This window comes from Pyrgilauda ruficollis, unplaced genomic scaffold, assembly GCF_017590135.1.
Source record: "Pyrgilauda ruficollis isolate IOZ18807 unplaced genomic scaffold, ASM1759013v1 scaffold1353, whole genome shotgun sequence".
Taxonomy (NCBI): domain Eukaryota; kingdom Metazoa; phylum Chordata; class Aves; order Passeriformes; family Passeridae; genus Pyrgilauda; species Pyrgilauda ruficollis.
This window is the reverse complement of record NW_024512022.1, coordinates 1-832: the sequence shown is the minus strand read 5'-3', so window position 1 is coordinate 832 and position 832 is coordinate 1. Positions and strand designations below refer to the sequence as shown.

At 65.1% G+C, this 832-nt stretch overlaps 1 protein-coding gene across 1 annotated transcript in view; it reads left to right on the top strand.

Moving 5' to 3' along the window:
- The window catches only part of LOC121349214 (calmodulin-regulated spectrin-associated protein 3-like), a gene marked incomplete at both ends in the record, with an annotated part of 4,647 nt that extends 4,402 nt beyond the window's left edge, over positions 1–245 (top strand). The window contains one exon of the mRNA XM_041459428.1: positions 2–245. Within this exon, the coding sequence (XP_041315362.1) occupies positions 2–245 (244 nt within the window). The remainder of the gene's footprint in view (position 1) is intronic.
- Between the last annotated feature and the right edge of the window lie 587 nt (positions 246–832).

Here is an 832-nt window from a genome sequence, read left to right as displayed (position 1 = left end):
GGATTTCACCCGCCTGGAGTACGAGCGGCGGCAGCAGCTGAAGCTGATGGAGGAGCTGGAGAAGGTCCTGAGACCCCCCCGCGGGACCCCCGCCCCAAAATCTGCCGCTGGGGGAGGGGGGGGCAACGCCCGGGGAGCCCCCCGAGACCCCCACCCCCAAATTAGGGGAGGGGGCTCGGGGAGAGCTCGGCCCCGCTGCTGCGACGACTCCGCCCTGGGGAGGAGCCCCCCCAAAGGGCTGCTGGGTACGAATTGGGGCTGGGGGCTTCGGGGAGGGGGTGGAGAGACCCCCCAGGGGCTGCTGGGTGTGAATTGGGGCTGGGGGCTTCGGGAGAGACCCAAAATGGGGCTGGGGGCTTGGGGGAGAGCCTGGAAATGGGGCTGGGGGCTTGGGGAGAGACCCAAAATGGGGCTGGGGGCTTCGGGAGAGACCCAAATTGGGGCTGGGGGCTTAGGGAGAGCTCTCCCAAAGGGGTGCTGGGTACAAATTGAGGCTGGGGGCTTCGAGGGCACCCCCCAAAAATGGGTCTGGGGGCTTGGGGAAAGGGTGGAGAATCCCTTAAAATGGGTCTGGGGTCTTGGGGAGAGCCCCAAAAATGGGTCAGGGGGCTTGGGGAGGGGATAGAGAACCAAGAAATGGGTCTGGGGGCTTCGGGAGAGACCCAAAATGGGGCTGGGGGCTTAAAGTAGAGACCCCCCCCAAGGGGCTGCTGGGTACGAAATGAGGCTGGGGGCTTTGGGTACACCCCCTAAAATGGGTCTGGGGGCTTTGGGACATCCCCAGAAAGGATCTGGGGGGGTTTTAGGGGGTCCTTGGAGAATTTGGGGAGGG